Source organism: Onychostruthus taczanowskii, unplaced genomic scaffold, assembly GCF_017590055.1.
Source record: "Onychostruthus taczanowskii isolate IOZ18803 unplaced genomic scaffold, ASM1759005v1 scaffold26, whole genome shotgun sequence".
Taxonomy (NCBI): Eukaryota; Metazoa; Chordata; class Aves; order Passeriformes; family Passeridae; genus Onychostruthus; species Onychostruthus taczanowskii.
Window position 1 is genome coordinate 6,764,882 of NW_024499906.1, and position 22,411 is coordinate 6,787,292.

The 22,411-nt window shown below is 37.6% G+C and overlaps 1 protein-coding gene across 1 annotated transcript in view; it reads left to right on the forward strand.

The window, feature by feature from the left end:
* RB1 (RB transcriptional corepressor 1) overlaps nucleotides 1-22,411 on the forward strand; it is a 70,383-nt gene that overhangs the window by 10,759 nt on the left and 37,213 nt on the right. Inside the window, exons 3-16 of the mRNA XM_041407205.1 lie at nucleotides 1,277-1,411; nucleotides 2,314-2,352; nucleotides 3,143-3,210; nucleotides 4,697-4,807; nucleotides 7,031-7,179; nucleotides 7,922-7,999; nucleotides 11,553-11,662; nucleotides 12,576-12,653; nucleotides 15,417-15,504; nucleotides 15,956-16,072; nucleotides 16,763-16,819; nucleotides 16,908-16,939; nucleotides 17,018-17,094; nucleotides 17,308-17,510. Coding sequence (XP_041263139.1) covers nucleotides 1,277-1,411; nucleotides 2,314-2,352; nucleotides 3,143-3,210; nucleotides 4,697-4,807; nucleotides 7,031-7,179; nucleotides 7,922-7,999; nucleotides 11,553-11,662; nucleotides 12,576-12,653; nucleotides 15,417-15,504; nucleotides 15,956-16,072; nucleotides 16,763-16,819; nucleotides 16,908-16,939; nucleotides 17,018-17,094; nucleotides 17,308-17,510 — 1,342 coding nt within the window. The remainder of the gene's footprint in view (nucleotides 1-1,276; nucleotides 1,412-2,313; nucleotides 2,353-3,142; nucleotides 3,211-4,696; nucleotides 4,808-7,030; nucleotides 7,180-7,921; nucleotides 8,000-11,552; nucleotides 11,663-12,575; nucleotides 12,654-15,416; nucleotides 15,505-15,955; nucleotides 16,073-16,762; nucleotides 16,820-16,907; nucleotides 16,940-17,017; nucleotides 17,095-17,307; nucleotides 17,511-22,411) is intronic.

The window sequence follows — 22,411 nt, forward strand, 5'->3', positions numbered from 1 at the left end:
GGAGCAGAGCGTCTTGATGCTCTAGGGCAGGAAGCTAAGTCATGGCAATAACCTCAGGCTTGGGCCAGAATATCCTTTCCCTTGAAGACATCTGTTATGCTTTGACTTCTCCATGCCCTCTTCTACCTTGCATCATCTCCCAGAGTAGGGTCAGGTCCAATGTTTTGACTTAATCTCTTCAGTGTTGACTGCCTTGGAACCATGTGAAAGCCAATTGCATTTGTGCAGCAATGTCCAGCGTGTTCCACCAAAGTTCCACAGACAAATGTGTGCTGAAAAGTGAGAGACTTTTTCCCTTAGAGTTTCAAAGAGTAAGCTGTTACTCTGCTGATGGTGATGCAATACTCAATTGTTTGTTAGCCCTGGGCTTTTTCTCAGCTATAAGGTCAAACTGGCAGAGATTTCTACTAGTCATCTTCTAGAGCCTTCAAATATATTGGAAAGATCTTTTATTCCATCATAAGCGTTCTTAAATGAACTTCTGACTGGTTTTGTGACATGTATCTTTAATCTGGCAAAGATCAAAAAAATCTCTCAGCATATTATATTCTGATAAAGGGTCAAACTCTATTCAATACAGTTGAAATAGTTGAAAATATTTGATAGTTTCCTCCTCTTTAATTTTTAGCAATCTGCTCATTTTATTAATGAATGTAACAAAATGCTTCCTTGGTGACCATAATATTACATGGATGAGTGGGGAGAACTTCGATCCCTTGTGTAATAATATTTCCAAAGGGTGGAGATGTCCTGTTGAAAGACTTGAAATTCTATATAGTTCAATGCATTAATCTCAGTTTTCATACCTAGGTTTTTCTTTAGCATGGATGGAGCCAAGGTTCACGTTCTTAGAGTAGTCAGAATGTTTCTAAAGCAGAACAGGAGAGCTGAGAGGTGTGTGTTGGATATTTGTGGTATTACCAGCAGCACAAGAGCAAAGGTGTGTCTAGTTAGGAAATTCTGACCTCCAGAGATAATATCTGTGCTAGGCAAGAAAATTTTCTTTCTGTAGTGGAGCCTGTATCGTGAGATACCTCTGAAAAGTATTCCTGCTGTCTGGAAAATGTAAAGGTGGGACACAAGGTAAACAAGTAATGTTTCCCAAGGCAAGGGTTCAGTCACTGGTAATAGTAGTAAGAACGTGCTGGAGTCTAGTGAAGTAAGAAATGGGTTTTCATGGAGATGTGTTTTTATTTTCTCTCTTTTTTAAGAGCTATTTCAGAATACTTGTTTTCACAAGTTATGGTAATATGTCTTCTTTTATTCCTTTTTTCAGTGTATGCACATTTTTTCAGTTTCTGAAAGAGGTGGATGTTAACATGGATACTGTAAGCACTAAAGTTGATAGCACTGTATCAAGGCTGAAAAAGAAATATGATGTATTATTTGCACTATACCACAAGTTTGAAAGGTAGTGTATGCTTTTTCATTTTGAAATTGATTTCTTTGTCTGTCAACATTTAAGTATTTGAATTTTTCAAACTGTGTGTTATAGGAGTCCATTTAAACTGTGTGGGCTAATATTTGCAGAACAGTGAAACTGAGCTGTTTACATGCATTAAATAAACACCTCTTACATTTCACTCCATAACTATCACAATGCAGTTAAACAACCCCCTTGTTGCAGTACAAACAGTAGTAAGAGTAGCATGACAAGTGATTACTACTCACTTTAAACTTTTTACAGATATAAAGAGGATTGATTTACTGTCTAAATATTTTTTTTTTACTTAACATTTTGCTTTCCGCTTCACAAAAGACTCTCAAATATATCTTAAATAATCTTTGAAAGGGGTAGTAGATCATCCTTTGGTAGTTTGTAGAATGAAGGCATATATATCCTAGTTTGGTTTTGCATAAACTGAATTTTTTTCTTGAAATGGTATGTACCTAGAATAATTGGGAAGCAACATTGCACCACAAGGCTTGCAGTGACACTGAAGTAATACTAAAGATTTTTAAATACCCTTTATAGTGTGTTTTGTGCAGCTGTAGCACACTTTGCTGTGTTGTACAAGAGACTGAGTAACAATGTATATACAAATCTTTCTTTCTGAAAGAAAGCAATTTTATTATACCAAGTTAAAATTGTTTTGCTGTCTAAGCTTAGACATAAATTTGCAAACAACAACATTATTTCAGGCTTGGCAGGGCTATAGTTGATCTGTTGTTAACTGTTGAGTCAGCTTTTTTTTTAAGTTAGAAAAATGTTTTGTGATCTGGTCTCTTTTTTAATTGCATTCAAGTCAAAGATATTGCATAGTTTTCTTGCGGAAGCGTGTTCAAAAATAATAATTTATTTTGTTTTTCTAGGACTTGTGGCCTTATTTATCTGGAACAACCTAGTAGTGAGTAAGTTTGATTTTCCTAAATTGTGTTTGTCAAGTAAGATGTAAAACATGATGACATGTTATCTTTTAACCCTTCAGGACCGGCCTGAGTTGTAGTGTGCTGTGTGTTTACTTTAGATTTAGTGTGGACTTTGAATTTCAGTGAGATGATGGGAAATGCAGAAATTATATATATATTGCAAATATATCTCTATATATGTGATCTATACATGTTATGTATATTGTATAAGATATTCTTATAAAAATATATAGTGTGTATGTATGTGTGTATATATATATAAGTAGATATGTATCATATTGTATTTATATATATTTTTATATATCTATCCCTCATCCATGAAGTATTGCCACCCAATGGCGTATGTCTTGGCATGGTGGAAATAAACTTTGGGATGGAGAGTGAGCTTCCTAATCACAGCAACAAATGAGTGTACTAAAAGATGCCTTAAGAGCTCCCCACTGAGCTTGAGTTCATGCTCTGGCTGGGGAGTAGGGCTTTAGTCAAAAACACAAGAGAAGACAGCACAGAGCAGCTAAATTGTCTACATTCAATCTCTTTTCCGAGGATGATGTAGATATTTTCTGATTCTTGAATGGCTTTACAGGGACTTCAGTTTTTCAAATATGTAGTCATAATTGCAGAGGGAATGGGATGAGATTTTTAGTGAACTTAACTCCATGGGAAATGTTGTGTGTTGTTAAATAGTTCCATGGACAGAAGCATGTTTTCAAACATTGTAGTTTAAATTATTACAGAGCTATCAATGCAAAGTATTTTTATTTCCCTACAGGATTTCTGCTGAACTCAGTTCTGTATTAGTCCTAAAAAATTACTGGATTACTTTTTTGCTGGCAAAAGGTGAGTTTTGGTTTAAACACAGTAATTTTGATGAATATTTTTGAAGTGAGTTTGTTTGTTTTACATGTCCAGGATGAGACTAGTATCCCTATTACAAATCAGTATTGTACAGACCCAGAACATTTGGATTGCCTGGCTTTTGTAACTGCTCAATATTTCTTTATATACAATTTGGCTGTTCTTCTCACTGATACACTTTCTGTATATAAACATATACTTAAGCTTTCTAAAATTTCTATTTTTTTTTCTTTTACTTTAAAGCTTGCTGTTCTGGATTTAACTCTATTCTGAGGTGCTTTGTAGTCTGCCAGCATTTTAATAATAGATAATTAGCTTAAAAAACTGGCGTATTTTCAAAAATAAGCTTATATGTATTATAAATTATATTTAATAAAACAAATTTAATTATAAGGTATTATAGTAAGTTTCTGAAAGCATGTCCTTTGAATGCTACAAATCTTTCTTGAAAAGTTGTAAGTTACAGTTAGTGTTGAGTGATGAAGCATTTATAGTAGTCCATGGAGTTCCTGTCTCATTGTACTCCTACTAAAAGGAGTGAATCATGTCTCTCAAGTGCTGCTTACTGCAGGTGTGTGTTATCAGTGAAGTGTATGCATCTCTGATATCAAAATCAGACTTGGATCAGCTGAGTTTTTTTGGAGCTTTGTCACTAGAATTCTCGAAGTGTAAGCATAAAGCAAAACTCACAAAAGGTTTTTTAGCCGGGCTTTTCTTGAGAACAAAGAAAGCTGAAATTTACTAGAAAATAGTTGGAGCTTCAGAAGAGCCTGGGTGATGCTTGCTACTTCTGATGGAAAATAAATACAAAAGTTGCACGTGTAAGTAGAGCACAGGTAGATCTGTACCTGTTCAAAACCACTATCGGCTTCCTGAATTTTGCGTGGCAATGCAGGCTGTCTTGTGATGACCCTGTAGATCTTCTCTGGCATATGAGTCATAATTTGGGAAAAACTGGAATAATGCAGCTCTGAAAGTGCTCATCATGCTATTACTTGTGTGACTTTTAAGTAATTTCATAAAAATTTGACAGGCTGAGCCTACAGTGTGATGGCATGTTTTGAATTTCTCTTCACTGTATACTAGCAGTTCCTGCTTTCTGAATATTTAACAGCTTTCAAAAAGCTTGCATGAGACCACAGAAAAAGAAAGCAGGGAGGGATTACATGGAAGTAAGAGGTTATTCTTTTACAGTTAAGAGAAGAATCAGGGCTGAGCTCTGAGGGCAGGATTTTGTACACAGTAATTTTGTTTGTGTGTATGCTGTCTCTAAAGCCATGAACTGAAGCGCCATGAGTTATAAAATCAATAGCCTTTGAAGAGCACTGGCATCCTGTATGATGCTTCCTGAATTCTTGTGGTAGTGTTTTACTATATGAACTTCCAAATGTTTGTTTTGCAAAATTACTTCTAGAATTAAGTTAGCCATTCTCAAAAAGGTTTTCTTTACCCTTTTAAATATTTGCAGGTAAAGTGTTGCAAGTGGAAGATGACCTGGTGATTTCTTTCCAGTTGTTGCTCTGTGTCTTAGATTATTTTATCAAACTGTCACCTCCTGCTATGCTCAAGGAACCATACAGTAAGAATTTTTTTTCCATTGAAGCAGAAAATAAATTTATTATATTTTTATTAGCCATGCTAGTATTCATAATTAATATAATTAAACTTCTTAAGCTTATTGAAATGCATTTTTTTTTGTTTTAGTTAAATTTACATGATAGTGAACTTGAATTCGATTACTTGAATGTGGCAGTATATTTAATATAATTTTTGCTATGTCCTTTCCCCATACAAGTTGTTTCGGGATTTGTTAAAACAGCGAGTCTAATTTGGTAAAAGAATTCAGGTTCTGGGTAGATTATAACTGAGAACTATTATTTAGGTTTGTCTTGTGTTACCACCACATTTTCCTTTTGTATCTTACTTTATTGATGTGTTGGACTCTTACTTTATTGATGTTTAACAGTATGACAACAGCAGAAATGTACAAGGTACTGGACTATACAGATATTTAAAACAAATATACACTGGATAGCAGCTCAAAATAAAAGAGTAGAGGTAAAATGTAGACAGCTTTGCTTTTATTGCATCTTGTTTACTATTGCAAGTGTCACTATTTTAAGTAAAAATATAATGGGTCTTCGCTATAAAAACTTCTATTCAGCAGTAAGCTTTTACCCATTAAGTTTTTAAATCTAAAACATGGAAAACCTCACTAAAAGGTTAGAGAAAGTAAATATTTATAAATACTTTCAAAGATAGAATTCTATTTGTGTTAAGTATTTTCTTCAGCAAGCTATGGAATTAATATACTGAAATATTTGAAGCCACAGGATGTGACTCAGTTTTTTAGTTTATCCTCTGGTGGGTTAAGATGCAACCCTAGTATATTTAGCCTAAATATATTTGCTTTATTTCTTTCTTTGGCAACTAAACATCTACCTAGGTTGTAATGTCATACAGTAGATAAGTTATTCACTACTATATTCTTTAAATTCTGTATTTTGGAGACATTTATCTGACCTAGTGATTGATTATTTGTTGCAGGTAAGAAAAAATAACCTTAGTCTTATTCTAATGTGAATAAAGGATAGACTTAGGACAAGCAGATCCCTGCTTTCTTCCAGTACTATTTTGAATTTAAATTTGTCATTCCTAGTAGGACAGACATATATGCTGCTGCTTATTTCAGGTGTTATAAAGCAGATCCTTTTCAAAAGCCTCTTAATTGAAACTACCTGGTTTTGAATTCTGTGTTCACACTGATTTATTTTTTTGTAGTGAAACCATGCAGAATAAGAGTTCATTTTTAGAAACAGTTTGGTTCTGTGCATCAGATCTTGAAAAAAAAATTCTGCCACTTGAGATTAATTTGCAGATATGAGTGTCACTGTCCTAAGTGCAAAGCACTGGGTTTGTAATGTGAAGCTCTGTATGAGCTGTCAAACTGCTCTGCATTCTTTGAGAAAATTACACAATGTATTGTTCAAACCCTTGTGACCAAGAGGCTTCGTGTTGTGATAAATGATGCCAAGCTTTATGATCTGACTAATGCTGAGGGGACTGTGATGCAGCCACCTCTGCAGTGTAGTTTGTCAGAGTTTCTCAGAACAGTTGTCAGATGCAGATGAAGTTACAGGTGAGAACAGCATGCTGATTACAGTGTCAAGTTTAAACCAACAATATTTAATTATATTAATGTATGTTATTATTATAATTCACATTTTTAAACCATCTATTTTGAGTTTAACAAAATGAAATATTTTTACCTCACAGTATTAAGGTTTTTTGATACGTTCTTCTAGGTGGATTTGTTTGTTTCTGCTTGCGTGTCTGGGGGTATTTGGGGAAAGGAGGAATTCCCTCCAGGACCATATTCCAGGTTCCCACCATCACTTAAGTCCTGCACTGATTAATTGTCCTTCAGCTTCTTGTTTTATACTTCTTTAAAAATAGAAAAAATAGTTACTCATCTGTGAAAAGATAAGGCTTTCCTAGCTTTGCAAAACAGATTCTCAGTTAAAGCTACTTGCAGAAAGTGCTGTTGCATTCTGTGTAGAGTAGCTTTTTAAAAACAAAGTGTCCAAATACTGATACAGAAATTTAAAAATTAACTTTCTTTTCGTATAGATGTTCTGTAAGGATGATTTCTTACCTAGCTGAACTGATGAGAAAGAAAATATATTTGAGGGGAAGATCTGAAAAAAGTATATAAGAAGTAGAATCTTCTAGGTTTAACAACTTGAATTTCTTCTTTCTTAAGATGGCTCTGACTTTGTGATGGTTCTGAATATCTTCCCAGAGTCTTCTGTGTCGCCAGTGACTGTAAATGGTTCAGCTCGCACTCCAAGAAGAGGTCAGAACAGGAGTTCACGTACTGCAAGGCAGCTTGATACCGACACAAAAATTATCGAAATCCTTTGTAAAGAGCATGATTGTAATTTAGATGAGGTAATGCCTGCACTTCAAAGTCTGATAGAACTTGCTGCTAGACTCCATCTGGAATATGTATTTATTTAAATGGTCTTTTTTTAAAGTGTCATTATTTGGGCCAGCTTAACTATTCTGTCAAGTAGTTACCTTCAGTAGCGAAGGTATTTTACCATTTTATAGTTTCTCTAGTCAGTCATGTAAAAAACAAACAAAAACCAGCCAAAACAAGCCATTTGGTCTGGGTGATAATTTTGCCAGGGTAACTGATTTGTGAAGAATACAATATGAAGTTACAGGCTGATCACAGCATGTAGCATATGGATGCAGGGCTGCTCTGATGGAGTTTCACAGCTGCATCCCATGATGAGAAAATGTATGCAAAAAGCACATTCCTTCTGTGGAAAATCTTAAAAGACCCCATTCACCTTTCCCTCTGCTGTTAAATCTATTTCTGTGTAAAAAGGACTGATTTTTGAATATCCAAATGGATGATGGAAGCAGAAATGTGAGAGGGCTGGAAAGAGTGTAGTTCTTTTCCAGTTTAATCACTTAGTATTCCAGCAAAGGATTGTATTTGCATGCTTACATACCACTGTGTTTTGGATGTATAGCAAGTTTTGTTCTTGCTTTATTGAAAGCAAACCACAGTGCATTACAGAACTGTCTCAGTTTCTTGATTTAAAGATGCAGAAGCAGTGTATGGATGGCTGACTCTCTACCTTGGTAATGTTACATTTTTTTCCTTTTTTTTTTTTTTTAGGTCAAAAATGTGTATTTCACAAGCTTCATTCCTTTCTTGAATTCTTCTGGTATTGTAGCTTCAAATGGACTACCAGAGGTAAGTGGAGGAATTTAAGACATTGTGGTGGACAGACCCTGGCTGGGTGCCAGGAACCCACCAAAGCCTCTCTCTTTTAACTCCTCTCTGCAGCAGAATGGGGAGAGAAAATATAGCAAAAGGTTCATGAGTTTAGATTGCTCACCTAATACCATCACTTGCAAAACAGACTCAGCTTAGGGATGTTAGTTGAATTTATTGCAAGCAAAATCAGAGCAGGATAATAAGAAGTAAAATAAATGTTAAAAACACCTTCCCCCCACCCCTGCCTCCCTCCCAGGCTCAACCTGCTCCCCATCAGCAGTGCCAGGAGATGGGGAGTAAGTTTATCACATGTTCCTGCCACTGCACAGTGGGGGGGTCCTTCCTACAGGAGAACATCCTCCATGAATTCTCCAACATGAGTCCATTCCGCAGGCAACAGTTCTTCACAAACTACTCCAGTGTGAGTCCCCCAAGGGTCACAAGTCCTACCAGGAAACCTGCTCCAGTGTGGGCTCCCTCTCCATGGGTCTGGAACTCCCTGCCAGGATCCTGCTCCAGCACGGGCCTCCCACGGGGTCACAGCCTCTCTCAGGCACCCACCTCCTCCACAGGCTGTGGGTGGATCTCTGAATCCCCATGGGTCCCTGCTAGGATCCTGCTCCAGCACGGGCCTCCCACGGGGTCACAGCCTCTCTCAGGCACCCACCTCCTCCACAGGCTGTGGGTGGATCTCTGAATCCCCATGGACCTCCCAGGGCTGCAGGGGCACATCCAGTCTCACCATGGTCAGCACCCTGGGCTGCAGGGGAATGCCAGCTCTGGCACCTGGAGCACCTCCTGCTCCTCCTTCTGCAATGACCTTGGTGTCTACAGAACTGCTCCTTTCATTCACATACTTCACTCTTTTTTCAGACAGCAGTTATTTCTGTAATAACTTTTTTCCCTTCATAAATATGTTATCACAGAGGCACTACTATAACTCTTGATTGGCCCAGCCTTGACCAATAGAAAGGGTCAGTCCTGGAGCTGTCAGGATTGGCTCTGGTGGACATGGACAAAGCTTCTAGCAGCATCTCACAGAAGCCACCCCTGTGACCCCTCCGGTTACCAAAACCTTCCCATGCAAACCCAGTAGAGGCAGCTCAACTGTGTTTTACTTCGTGCCAAATTGCTTAAGATACCGTTTACCCATTGGTGGAGTTCTAATAGGTTCTTCTAAAATCATGTAGCAAAATGAACGGTTTTTTAGGAATGTGGGCTAGCAGGGGTTCCAGTATTCATAAAGTATATTTAGCTTATACTTTTGAATTTAATAAATTAATCTCCTGAGGCTATGCTCAAAGCAAAAAGCTTTTGCTCCAAGCAAAATGTAAGAGTTGCATATCCATGATCTTGGTAAGGCCATTCATCTAATATACAACTATTACAATACTAGGTCTCTGAAGTCACTATAAATGCTTAAAGTCTTATATTACACACCTTAATTTAAATATAAATGAGACATGTTATAGTAGTGTTGTTGGAAAGATAGTCTGAAGATTAGTCTCAGTTTCACAACTTGGCAGAGTTTGGACTGCTGTGTCTGTGCAAAATTACTTTCATCTTGCTGAGCTGTTGCCTGGATGCAGCAGACTCTCCCTCTATGCAACTGCATCCAGAGTACATTTTAATAGGTAACTTCTTGCAGTGTGTTTACATTCATCATTATTAAAAGTGTAGGTTTAGCTGTGTGTCACCAATAGATGTGGTAACATGAAAATAAGCAGCTCTGAAGCTGATCAGAGCAATGAGTCTGCAGGGTTCAATCAAATGTGGCTTCTGTTCAGTGTCATAGTGTGCTGGGTGGGGAACAAAGTACAGGACTCGCTGAAGATCTTAATCTCTTCCTAAATTAATTCCAGGATATTAGTAGGCTGTTTAGACTTCTTAATTTATTTGTGTATGTATAGTTGGGAAACCCTATATGAACTTCCAGATAAAGGTCATTATACAGCTTATTCTCAAATCAGAGGATTTTCATCCAAGGCTGCTCAATTTAAGCACGATATCAAAATTATTAGCATATGACTTGCTGGTGACACTTTTACAAAAGGATGCATTGGAAGAAAAAACATGATCTTTGCTCCTTAACCTTGAGTGCCAGAGCAGAAAGTTAGAGCTGTATTTCAGAGGTAATTGGTACATACATGTAATCAGCTAACCAAAATCATGGAGATCATCAGTACAATAGCTAGTAATGTGGTACACTTACATTGACTTTGATAAAAAAACACCGAGCTTTTGAAAAATTTTGATGTTCCTTTCAGAGCAAGAAAAGCTTTTGAGGCTTAATGTTGGTATTATGCTTCTCTTTTCACGTGTTTACTGGTCAGGCATTATGCATTAATGATACAGAACTCTTATTTTTGGCTGAAGGTTTCTTCCAAGTTAGCTTAGTACAGCCATCCTGTCTAAGAGCTGCTGATTTATTTAGAAATTTATGAAATACTGAAATATTTTAGATGAAAAGAATGCATAAGCCATTAAGAAGATAACAAAAAATGAATATATAATTAAGTTAAAAAAAAGTATAGTGACAATGAGAATTGAAATATAGTCTTTGGTTTAATAGGCCTAATCTCAAAGTTTTAATTGTGAAATCAGATTGGAGCAAATCCATTTGGCAAAGGTAAAGAAGAGGGTAAGGAGCAAAGCTGCATAGGATGTATTTGCAGCTTTCTCTCTCTTGAGACTGAGAGGGGACTAATTTGGGTTCATATGCATTGTTGCCTGTTTTTCTAGTTGGAGTTTGCCAGAGCACAGCATCATTTAATAAATCCAAGGGCTCAGGGAGCAGATAATTGAGGTGGCTGCATACTTTTGCATGAGCACAGCAGCAGATTTGGAGGGCCAGATAAAAAAAATTGCAGACTTCCAGTTAATGTTAGTCACTCAAAGTAAAAATAAAAAGAAGTAATTAAAAAACATTCAGAAAAACCCAATAAACTTATCCATGCTAAGTGAAGTTGTATCATTCTGGGATTTAGTCAACTAAGAAACTTTTAACAGTTAGTAAAAAAACTACAGTGTGGCTATGAAATAAGTCTATTTTTGTAGCAATAGGCATTTCTACTCCAGTGCAAATATATTAATATAAAATGAGGAAACTTCTACTGAGGAAAAAAAAAGGTTTGAGTTTAAGCCTTGTTGTCCAAACCTGCAAAGACAGGGACTGAGCCAATTGCCCAACAGCTGTTCTAAGAGCAAGCATTTTACATTTCCTGCTCTTGGAGACATCCCTTTTTCTAGAAGAAAAGATTTAAAAATGTGGAAATGTTAGTTTGGATTGCAGGTCTGTTTTCTAATCTAGCTATTTTTACAGTGTCAAGACCTACATTTCGCAAAAAAAATTCTTATCATCTTGGATTGTTTTCTCTTACAAACAGTAATTTTCCTCTGCGTATGTTTCAGTAATTCTTTTAGCATTTCACCACTGGAATCATGAGGTAGGAATAACTTACGTTATTCAGTAGATTGTAAAACTTGTTCATGTAAAATAAAATCAGGGTTTTTTCAATGTCTTTTTGAGGTTGAAGTTATCTTGAAACAGTATGACGAGCTCTATCTCAAGAACAAAGATATAGATGCGAGACTATTTCTGAATCATGACGAGACTCTGCAGCCTGATGTCATTGCATGGTAATATTTCCATTTACTGCTTTCATTTCATAACAGAGAGTGCAAACTTGTGTTGCTCTCTGCCCCCTTGTGTTAAAAATGGAGATCTCCCTGTCCTGTTGACCTACTAGCTTTGTAGTTCAGCTAAGGTATTTCTGACATCACCAGCCTTGCTTTACATCATCACTTAAATAATGAGGGAGCATATGACTGTGACTGCCTAAAATGATTTGGAAGCTCTGCTCTGGCTCTTCCTCTGTGCAAGGCCCTTTTCATCCAGGGAAAGCTGAGGAGGAGGCATGTCATGCCAGCTTGCCAGAGGTAGTGTTATGGCTCTGGATCAGCTGGCACTGAATGGTTTGGGTGGTGGATGCCCCATCCTGGGAACATTCAAGGTTAGGCTGGACAGGGCTCTGAGGACCCCCATTTGGTTGAAGATGTCCTTGATCATTGAAGGTGGATGGGATTAGATGGCCTTCTAAGGTCCTTTCCAACCCAAACCATTCTATGATTGTTTGATTTAATTTTTTTTTTCAGTTCTATACTTATATGCTAGTGGTTGCTGACAATTCAATATCTCTGTAATTTAATGTGAGCTCACCATGTGAGTCTGAATTTATCTATGCCATGAAAATACACGAATTTAAAATGGGATTAAAATGCAACTTATACCATCTCTGCATATAAATTAACCTGTTTGTAAATAGAATTCTAGAATAGAAAAAAAGCTTGGAAGGAAACTTTGCAGGTTATTTAGTCCAACATCCTGCTCAAAGCAGATCTACTTGGGAATTTAAACAACTGGAGTAATTGGACATCTAGATCTTCTAAAAATCTGTTACATATTTTTCTCTTCAGATTAATAAGTCTTAATAGAAAACAATGTATTTTGAATTGTATTAGTCTTTGATAAGTTTGTTTTCCATTTCTGTAGCTCACAGTTGGAGAGGACACCACTAAAAAACAATCCAGATGAGGAAATCAATGTTATACTTCCACAGACTCCTGTTCGGTATGAGTTTTTCTCTTGAATGTCTTCTTTTGTTTAATATCATAGCTAAAAATATTCATCTTTAGAGTAGTCTTTTTTTAATTTTTAAGGAACTGTGGCCTTGTTTTTGTTGGTTTTTTTTCGCCATAAACTATACTGTAGGTCTGATCACTGATACTTTTTTATTTATGGTAGATACAAAGATGGCAAAGATGCTTCCTTAAAGTTCTTGACATTAGGAGAGTCCAGGAGTATGAAGTTTCTGCATTGCTAAAAATTTGAAATGTGCTACACCAACTTTGTTCTTGAGAAAAAGTCTAGGGATGTTTAGATTCTTTCTATTCTCACTTGGGCTTTGCTCTGATTTTTCCAAAACTGTTGCTATTTAAGACAATTCATGTGAAGGCCTGTTCACCAGTAATGATTTTGGGCTGTAGTTAACTGTTTTTTATGAAGCCAAAGAAGTGTCAATAGGTGGCAGCAAAGGTTTGATCACCAGCTTAGAGTGGAAAGTGTATCCTTATCTCTCCCTGATTAAATATTGTATTAAGTACCCTGTTTAGTATAAGCTGAAAGCACCATGCTTATTTCTTTGAGTTGCCTTACAGTGTCATATTTCTGAACCTAGATTTATAGAATCTGCTTTAAAGCCCCTTGAAACTGCAGAGAATGTAGTAATTTTTATCAGTGGATTTGCATCTGGTCATTTATGTGAAAATTATTGTATTAAAAGGGTGTAAGTATTAGTTTTGAGTATAATGAGAAGGGGTTTGCATGTTTTCATTTTATGTTTTTCCAGTGTTCTTATGCTTTTCCTTATCATTAGAAGATTTGTGGCAGAAGTGATTTTTACCAATGCTTTGTAAAAAGTAGATTAAAGAAAAATGCATTCTGTTGCAATGATTGAACGCATTTTTGTTGGGTTTCCACTTACTTGACTGGTGATATAAGCCAAATTGAGGTTAAATGATATAGAAATTTGAAACAGACTAACTCTAGTGGGCTGGCCAAACGTCAGTGCACCCATTAGAATTATTTACTCATTTTCTGCTGTGAGATAAGGATTAGGAGGAGAGCAAAGCAGGCTTAAAACTCTAAAGGGTATACATAAAACTTTAACAGAACTAAAAAAAAAGAAATCAGAATAAACCTTCATAAACCTTCAGAACACTTCTCCTTCCCCAACTCTTCTTGCCTTTCCACTGACAATGTAAAGAGACAAAACCTGGAACTTTCAGTGAATATACCACCTCTAAAATAGTCTTTTTTTTTCAGTTCACTTAAGGGGAGGAGTCTCTCTTGCCATGCCATGGAGACTTTTCCACAAGAAACAGTTCTCTTATGGTTTTAATTTTCACAAATAGCAGCTGCCCGGAAAATCTGCAACCGTGAAGTCCCCTCCCACGGTTTGGTAGTCTCCCCACGGCTACCATCATGGGGCATTTCAGCTTGTTGGGGTACAATTTTAAGAATGAGCTGTTCTAGTATAGAAATAAAAAGTTATCTTGTTTTATCTCTGGGAACAGAGGTTTTCTTCTTCTGTGCTGGGGCAAGGTTTCTCATATTTTTCATCTTTCTCGGTTCAAGCTTCTCATTGGAGCACAGTTACTTCAACATTTGCTTGGGTGCTCATGGCTGTGGTTAGAACACTACATCCCCCCAATGCATTCCATGAGTTACAGGGGAAAAAAAAGTCTGATGTATCAATTATATCTTCCCCATAGCCTTACAAGACGATATCAGCACAAGACGTAGGCATCTCCTCATTCTCCTTCCATCTGGGATTTGACTCCTTCTTTACTAACCTCGGCGTCTCCGTGTTGTTTTCTCTACGTGTCTTCACCCTTTCCTTTTTCTGTCGCTTGAGAGAGGATTGATGCCTGCAAGTTTCATCTGTGCACTGAGAGAGTTAGTGTGTTGCCCGAGCCTGTGGATGGTGATGTGCTCTCTGCCGGGCAGTGGCCGCTCTGGCTGCATGGCTGTTTTCCAGCCCTGCCACAGCCAATTCCAGCCGCGGGGCTGCAGGGCTGCCTCTGCTCTCTTTTCCATGGTGCCAGCAGGATGGCTGAGCAGCTCACGGGCGGAGCGGGGCCCAGCTCTGCTCCACCCGAAGCCGAGGAGAGCCAGCCTGGCCCTCCGGCCGTGGCTGGAACTTGGCAGCAGCAGAGCAGGGCCCGGCCGCGCAGCAGAGCGGCCCAGCCAAGGTCCAGTCACCTGTTCAAAGGCTGGAAGCAGAGAGCTTTTCCCGGGGCTTGTTCGTCTTTTAATGTGATTTCACAGGCATATTCAGCTCTCGTAAGTGGTTTAACAGAGTGTCAATATTCGAAACTAGCCAGCTGACTGGTTCTGTCAGGTCCAAAGGAAGCTGCCAAGGTCCTTACAGGGAATCACGTCCGTAACTCCTGGATTTTTTTTTTTCTTTAACTAAAAACTAAACTACGTTAAACCGTGACACAAACACACAAAATTCTACTTAAAACCAAAAACAGCAATGAAAAATTCAGGAAGTAACAATACCATAGAGGAATCAAGCTATTTCTTAGGTGTTAAGCCATTCTTTGGTTATTAAAATTATCACAACCCATGTGTTAATAAGTCGATAAATTGCATTGTTAGAATTCATAGTCGTTACTACAGTGCAGTAGATGTTCCTGAACAGTTTGTTTGATAACTGGAGTGAGAACTGCAATCATAATTTTTTTGGTGTGTGGATTTGCTGTTCATTTTCTGGAAACTGTCAAGCCAACCATAATGCTTATTATGCATTTTATTGTGTTTTTCCAGAGCGGCAATGAATAACATTCAGCAGTTGATTATGATTTTAAACTCAGCAGCTGATAAACCATCAGATATTCTCATCAAGTACTTCAATGTAAGTGACTACAAAGAAGATTTGTGTAAGATTCTTGGAATTACCACTCAAGCAAAATATACACCTGTAGATCTGATGCATGTTTTTGAAAAAGTACATTTTATTTGGGTTGGTTTAAACGTAATCAGTCATTTTAGAAAGCATTTCTCTCTAATTGTTGTGTGGAGGAACCTTTTAAGTGCTTAAATACTTCAGTTACTAAGCAACATATTAAAATTCTTTTATGTGTGTATTGAATGGAAAAGCAAGGGGGTATAGAAGGGAAACAAAAGATAGAAAGATGTACAGCACTCTTTTAAATACTCCATTTTTATTTATGCTAATGACCTTATTGAAAGGTGTTACAAAGGGAAGCTGGACTTTTAATCATTTAAATCACTGATATGTTTTTGAAGTAAAATGCCTTTTCTTTGTCTTTCCTTCCACTAATTTGTTTCCTGTACTTTTTTAGAATTGCACAGTGAACCCTAAGGATAGCATCCTGAAAAGAGTGGAAAGTTTTGACCACATCTTCAAAAAGAAATTTGCTGAAGCAGTTGGACAGGGATGGGCTGAAATTGGCTCACAGGTAAGTATTTGGGTTGAATATCACTCACTCGAGCTCTGTTAGCACTAGCTGGTGTGAGACCTGACTCACTGACTGTCCTCATTCATTGTAGATCAGTAAAGGTAAAAAGTAACAGTATGCTTTTCAGGTTGAGGAAGCACTGTAAAGATAGCATGTGAGAAATTCCTCTTAATATGTAAGGAGAAATAGGATTTGGGTGGAAATATGTTGGAAGTACTTTACTGAAGAATGGAAAAATTTTTTGGGCAAAATGCATTAAGTGAAACGTATATTTGCATTCATTAGGCTAACTTGGCCTTAAACTGCCAAAGGTGACTCACTTCCTTATAAAGTCAGGAGAGCAGCTGTGCTTTCAACAAGGATTTTGGAAAATAAACCCAACCAAGTTTGTACTCGACAGTCTCCTTCCTGTCTGTCAACCCTGCTTTCTTATCCTGTTAGCTGTGAATCAGTGTGAACACAATTGGTGTTGTTACACTTGGTTAAATCTTCACGTGGTTGGGGTAGTCGCACACCTTAGTAATCCTTGAGGCCTGTCCAGTGTTACTGACCAGTGGAACTGGGGACAGTAACTTATTTATAGTGGCTCTGTCAAAAACTGGAATGTTCTGGATTGTAAAAACACAAGAGTCTGCCTGTTGCATTCTGTCAAAACTTCTTGTAATATTCCTGAACTTCTCATTCTAACAGAGGTACAAGCTTGGAGTGCGTCTCTATTACAGAGTAATGGAGTCCATGCTGAAGTCGGTAAGTTTAGTGCTGCTATCTCAGTACTGGCAGTACCTCTGGAATTACTAAGAATATTCACAAATTTGGTCTGATTTATTTATTTCAGGAGGAAGAGCGCCTCTCAGTGCAAAATTTCAGGTACTTGCCCCTAACTTGTTATTGAAGTCTGCTATTTGAAGTCTTGGGTCAAGTACTAATAACTTCCTTTCTCTTCAGCAAACTTCTGAATGATAACATCTTCCACACATCTCTTCTGGCATGTGCTGTTGAGGTTGTCATGGCTACCTATGGCAGTAAGTTAAATCTCAAATCCTTAATTACATTGTTACTTATTGGTAGTTATTACTATCTGTTCTAATATAAATAGCAAAAAAACTGCCCAAAACACAAAAAGCAACTCACTGAAATGTCTGAGCTAGGAATGATTCAATGAATACAAAAAGGAAAAAACATCAAAAGTTGAAGAATGTAGAATATGTGATAATTTTAGTCTGTTTTCCCTTCAGGAAATGCTTCACAAAGTGACAGTACCAGTGCTGAAACAGACTTGTCTTTCCCATGGATTCTGAATGTATTTGATTTAAAAGCTTTTGACTTCTACAAGGTGATTGAAAGCTTTATTAGAGCGGAACCCAGCCTAACACGGGAAATGATAAAGCATCTAGAACACTGTGAACATCGAATTATGGAGTCTCTAGCTTGGCAATCTGTAAGTAACACTTTAAAGTAGAATTTGCCCTTGTGAAATGTGCTTACCTAGAAAAAGAGAAGTCAAACCCAGCACTATAGAATAAATTGTGGTCTTGCTGAGGTTCGGTTCTAGAAAAATAAATTAAAAGAGCAAATCCATTCCTTTGGATTAGTTTTGGCTTGTCTTCTGGTTTTAGAAAAAGGGAGCATATCAGAGGAAGAAGTCAACATAGGTCTGCTGATTTATGTGGTTGTAAGCCAGCATCATTTTAGTAGTCTAGCACAAATCAGAAGGGTAATACCCTTAACTGTGTTTTGGTACCAAAGTCAGCAATGAGTTCAATGTTTTTATTTGAAAGTTAATTTTTATCCAGTTGCTATTCCTTCTTGGCAATAGGGCCTCAGTTTTGGGCCTCTGATATGTTTGCTAATAGTACTTAAAATATTGTTTTGCATTGTCCTTTGCATTTCAGTCACTTTGGTATTTTTGGATGCCATTAAAATAAAATGCTGGAAGGTGGGATTGTTTTTTTAGGCTGTATTTCAGTAAATCAAACATTTGTTTCTTTTCATTGTTTGCTACTTATAAACCAGAAATAGGCTATTTATGCCACAAAGCAGGAGACTATAGAGGCTGGTAATTTTGCCCAGACATAAAGGAACCATTTTAGAACTGAACCCCCCCTTTTAGTTCCGGAGAGGAAGGGGTATTTTAAGAGGCAGACACTATTTTAGGAAACTTGCAAGCATGCAAAAGGTGTTTGGGAATTGTAACTTTAAGAGGACAAAAGATACCTGGTTTGACTCTCTACAAGCAAGACGTGGCTCCTGCTGCCTTCTACAAACCAGCTTCAAGCTTGCTTGCTGATCAGCAGTACACCAAATCCACCAGCTTTTACCCAATAAGTCAAACAAAGAATGCAGGATAATCTAATTTAGACCTGGACTTTCAGGCTGGAAGATCCAGAGAGTTGTGTTTTCAAAAATTATGGGCGTTGCAGGCTTTTGTGAAACAAATGATAATGTCATCAACAAGCACAGGATTATTCCAGTTTTTTTTGAGTGCTCTGCTTGAATGTATTTTAACGTCTTGAGTTTCTAGAGGGGCTTGTTTGGTACTAGTTTGGGGTGGCTGATTTAGTGTTAATAGCATGGAATATTTCAGCTGGAAGGGGCCTACAAAGATCATCTAGTGCCAGAGAAGGATGTGGACAGAAGCCCAGTAGAGGGGATGAAAAGAAATGTGCATGACAAGTATCCAGGGGCCCTGCTGCTTCACTTATCTCCATATCACCTGGTCTGGGTCTCCCCAGACTCCAGACAGTGAGTACCTCCTATTGTTGGAACCTTGGCACCAGAGGGCACAGCAGGTTTTCCTTAAAAGCTGAGGGCAGCTGTGGCAGCCAGGACAGGCACCCCAAGGTTCTGTGCTGGCTTCCATTGCCTCCTCTGGCTGCCCACGAGGTGAGGAAGGGCCATGAGCTGTAAATGGCAGAGTGCACAGGGGAGGAGGAGGAGGAGTAGTGAAATACTATCTGTGCCAAAATGTCTTGCTCAGTCTTTGGGTCACTGCAGCAAGGGACCTGAAGCCCTACCTAGAAATGTAAACCCAAGAGGCCTCCAGTGCAGAAAATCCACTCCTTCCTCGCATCTGAATGTTGGCTGGTTTTGCCTGAAAAGTTTAACTTATTAGAAACAGGAGAAAATACTTAGATGGCTGACTCAGGATGCTGTTGAGGTATCCCAGAAAGGCTTAGCTGGTGAACAAAGGAATGGTTTACTGTATTCTTCTGCAATTCCTTATCTGGGTATTACCTCCATGCAATGGTGTACAAGGTTTGCAAGTGTCTGCTTAATTAGCAATTCCCTCAAGAATGGGCAGGCAATTAGAGAAGTGTAGTTCATACTAGTAAATACCTCTGAACCTCCAAACACTTGATAAAGGAGTAGAGAAAAGCCAGATGCCTTCTTCTTACTCCTAAAGAATGTCTCACCATAAGTGGTTTCTTTAGGTTAATTGTAAACAGTCCAAGAAAGATGGAATCTCGAGAAAGTTCAAGTGTTCTCATATGGTTAGAGCGTGGTTTTGTTTTTTGGAGTTTTTTTTCCCCAAAATAAGTGTTAAAATGAAGAAGAAAAGCATGGAACGAGTAAAGCTTATGCAAAAAAACCCCAAAAATCATCTAGTTTAGTAAATAAGAATATAAACTTCTGAGAAACATTTATTTACAAATATTTGCTTAATGCAATTTTGATTTCACCACTTACTTGCTGTCTATTTTTGTTTAGTTCTTGTGTCTTCCACCCTCCCAGGTAGTGAGTTTCATTACAAGGCTTGTCTGCTTCAGTCATTGCTCATTCTCCTGACTGCATTAAAAAGGATGACTTCGATGAGAGATTTAAAAGGATTGAGCAATTTAATACCAAATAGCTGAAATTTATTGCAGTTTTACTTGTCACAGTGCTTTTGTGAGGAAAAATACTTTGTATAATTTCTCTGAAAAAAAAAAATGCATCTGACCTTTACCTGACTTAGGAAGCTGCATCAAGTGAATGTAAAAGATTCAGTTTTTTACTGTTTTCTGAAGATAATATATTACTCCTTAACTACTCATTGTGAATATGTTTATGGCTTTTGCATAGCTAGCTGATTTAGTCATCTGTGCTTTAGGAAGGAAATGAAACTTTTCTAGGTCATCCTTTCTTTTAACAACAACAAGAAAAAATTATAGCTAGACAAAGTAAAGGGTGGAAACCAGTTGAAAGTTCTTCTCAATAATTCTTGATTTTAAAAAGGGGCAAGTGCATACTGACTAAATCATGTGAAAAGTACTTCTTTTTTCTTAAATCTTTATCGAACCCTGAGAGGAGAAGTCCTATTTAACCACTCAAATATTTACCAGTGAGGTTATGATGCTTCCAGATGAAGATTATGTGGAGATCCGTTTAGAATATATTAATAATGCTGCATAATTTTTATTTGCAAAATAGAAATACACTTTACTTTGAATTTGTGCTCACAGTGCTATTTTGATTTCGTAACTTTAAAGGGAACTGAAATTACTTTAGACTCAAAGGTGCTGAATAGCCTTTGTTTAATTTTTATCATTCTTCTTGAAATATGATTTAAACCCTTCCATAGATAAAATCTGTTTCCTATGAAAGGGATAGCTTGTTACCTGCCAACCTGGGAGTTCATGCTCAGCCTTCTCCCTAATTCTCTCAAATTGATCTCCTTTTTGGCCACCCAAAAAAGTAATTGTTTTGAATATCTCAAATGAAGGTTATGTGAACAAATTCCAGAATATCTGAATTTCCCTTGCAGAAAGCCATGTCACCTCTTTGACTGAAGTATTGTTGCTGTTTGCTAAAGTTTGTTAGGAATAAACAAGGAAGAACAGGTTTTCAGGCAAGCAAATCAAACACAAAGTCTCTCAGTTTTCAATCTATTTTGAGCGAAATATCTGTGGGGTCTTTTTGGTTTTTCCATTCAAGGAAGTAGATGCCTATGGAGTATATTTGTTGTATCTGAAAAGCAATCCAGCTGTATTTCCCTGCCTCTCAGCTTCCATTCTGCTCACATGCTCTGAATGGGAAGGTACAAGCAAGGTACTGTGTTTTTCATGCTGCTGCTTAGAGAATGTGCTCCTTGCAAATGCCCCCTCACAAGTACAGAGTTGGGGTAGTGAAAGGGTTGTCTTCTTCTGCACTGGAGCTGCAGGCCAACCGCAGCCTTGTCTGAAGGTAAAGCAAGTTAGAGACAGAAGCACTCCACACTCTCCTGGTTAGCTCTACAGACCATAGTGTTCTGTTAACTTGTTAGCTCCTCCATGTGAACAGTATTCCTAGCGGTATTTCTCTTGGGACTGGAGTTTGGAAAGGTTATGTGGCAGCTCTTGTTGTTAACAGGGATGAGGGTCAGCTGCATCACCACCTGCAGCCCTCCAACAGCTCAGAACAGAAAGTGAGGGTTCATTGTGGCAGGCTAAAGGGAATTCGATTCCCAGCCTGCTTTTGGTCTGGTAACTTCAGCTGTGGTTTTCATGCTTGTTTTTGTGTGAATAACAAACAGATGTGAAACTAAAGCAGTGCATCGCACTGCAGCTTTTGACACTGTAGCCTTCTTTGGTTGTACTGCTTTTTAATATGTACTGTCCTAATTAGTGGTTTAATTTTTATAAGGAGGGAGGAACACCAGTATTGATAGAAGTTGTGATTTGGAGTTGTAGTGTGTTTTGGAGTTTTAATGACTGATGCAAGAAAAAACATGACTTCATGAAGTTACTTCTCTTGATGGTTAAAATGAGTAAAAGTAGACAAGTGTGCTTTGCTTTATTTATAACCTTTCATGTAGCATTGCCTAAACTGTGCTCCATAATGCTTCTCCTTTTTTAGCTTCTTCTTTTCTGTGGTTTCTATTTTCATTTGAACATTTACAATGAAATCTGCAGTATTGTTTTATCACGCAGCGTTGATTTAACATAGCTCGATGTTTGCAATAAGTATTTGTCAACTAATTGTGTAGTCAGTGTTTATACTTAAATACCTCATCCCACACCAAATACTTCTGTTGGTTTTAAATTATGCAGCTCACTGCAGCAGAGTGCCTTCGTGTTCAAAACCATGTATTCCCAAAGAATATATTAATGCATTAATATGGTGAACTTGCTGAGCTGGAATAACAGCAATCTACTTTGATCATGCATTAAGGAAAAAAATTAAATAATATGTTTAAGATTTGCATAAAAAGCGTTGGACAAATCCAAGTCAGGGTAAAGCTGTGAACAGTTACAGGTCAGCAAGTGCTCCTTAGTGCTTTGGAATAGTACAGGCTTAGCTGTGCAACCTCCTGGTCTTTGATTGTACAAGGACACAGTTATTGTGGAGTTCACTGTTCTCAAATGTTTAGTGCCTGTTTCC